Raw genomic sequence first — 703 nt, forward strand, 5'->3', positions numbered from 1 at the left:
GTGTAGTGTGGAGGACAGAAGAGTCCTCCATGGCAGAGGAGACACATCATGAAGATAATACATCCCTACAACTTCCAGGACCGCGCTCTGATCTCAGACAGTCCAGCGTCATCACTCACACAGGACCGCGCTCTGATCTCAGACAGTCCAGCGTCATCACTCACACAGGACCGCGCTCTGATCTCAGACAGTCCAGCGTCATCACTCACTTGGCTCTTTGCTCTTGCGCTCTAAGCTGGAAGTCTTGTCCGGCTCGGTGGAGGTGCCGAGCGGTTTCCCCGTGTGGTGCGTCTCTCTCCTCGGCTCTTCTGGGTTGTCTGTGAGGTCTCTGGTGCCGCCGCGCAGTAGTGTGCTGGGCCGGGTGGCGGGTGGTGCCGGTTTGTCGTTCTTCTCCCGTCCGGCATTCCCGTGGCTGAGGAGGAAGACACACAGAGAGAGATGAGACAAATGTTCTCTCATAGACCCGCCGGCCTCAGATCCTCCCCGACAACCTCCTTCACCTCGTCAGTGTCCTGCGGCTCTCCGGCTCCGAGGAGGAAGTCACCGCTGAAGAGACGGAAGATTGAAGAGCCGAGAAGCGGTTCAGATTGGGGACTCCGGGCCGCAGGGATTCTGTCAGAGAAGATTGGATCAGTGATCGGTAAATCATTTCTAGGAAACCGCCCGATCCCTCCTCCGGCCCCTGCCCCCCTCCTCCGGCCCC

At 59.0% G+C, this 703-nt stretch overlaps 1 protein-coding gene across 1 annotated transcript in view; it reads right to left on the bottom strand.

Moving 5' to 3' along the window:
• Nucleotides 1-703, bottom strand: part of EIF4G3 (eukaryotic translation initiation factor 4 gamma 3) — a 30,486-nt gene that overhangs the window by 6,397 nt on the left and 23,386 nt on the right. Inside the window, exons 13-14 of the mRNA XM_018574725.1 lie at nt 501-673; nt 210-412 (exon numbers count right to left, since the gene is read on the bottom strand). Of these exons, the coding sequence (XP_018430227.1) occupies nt 210-412; nt 501-673 (376 nt within the window). The remainder of the gene's footprint in view (nt 1-209; nt 413-500; nt 674-703) is intronic.

The sequence above is a fragment of the Nanorana parkeri genome, unplaced genomic scaffold, assembly GCF_000935625.1.
Source record: "Nanorana parkeri isolate BGI_ZX_2015 unplaced genomic scaffold, ASM93562v1 scaffold3190, whole genome shotgun sequence".
NCBI lineage: Eukaryota > Metazoa > Chordata > Amphibia > Anura > Dicroglossidae > Nanorana > Nanorana parkeri.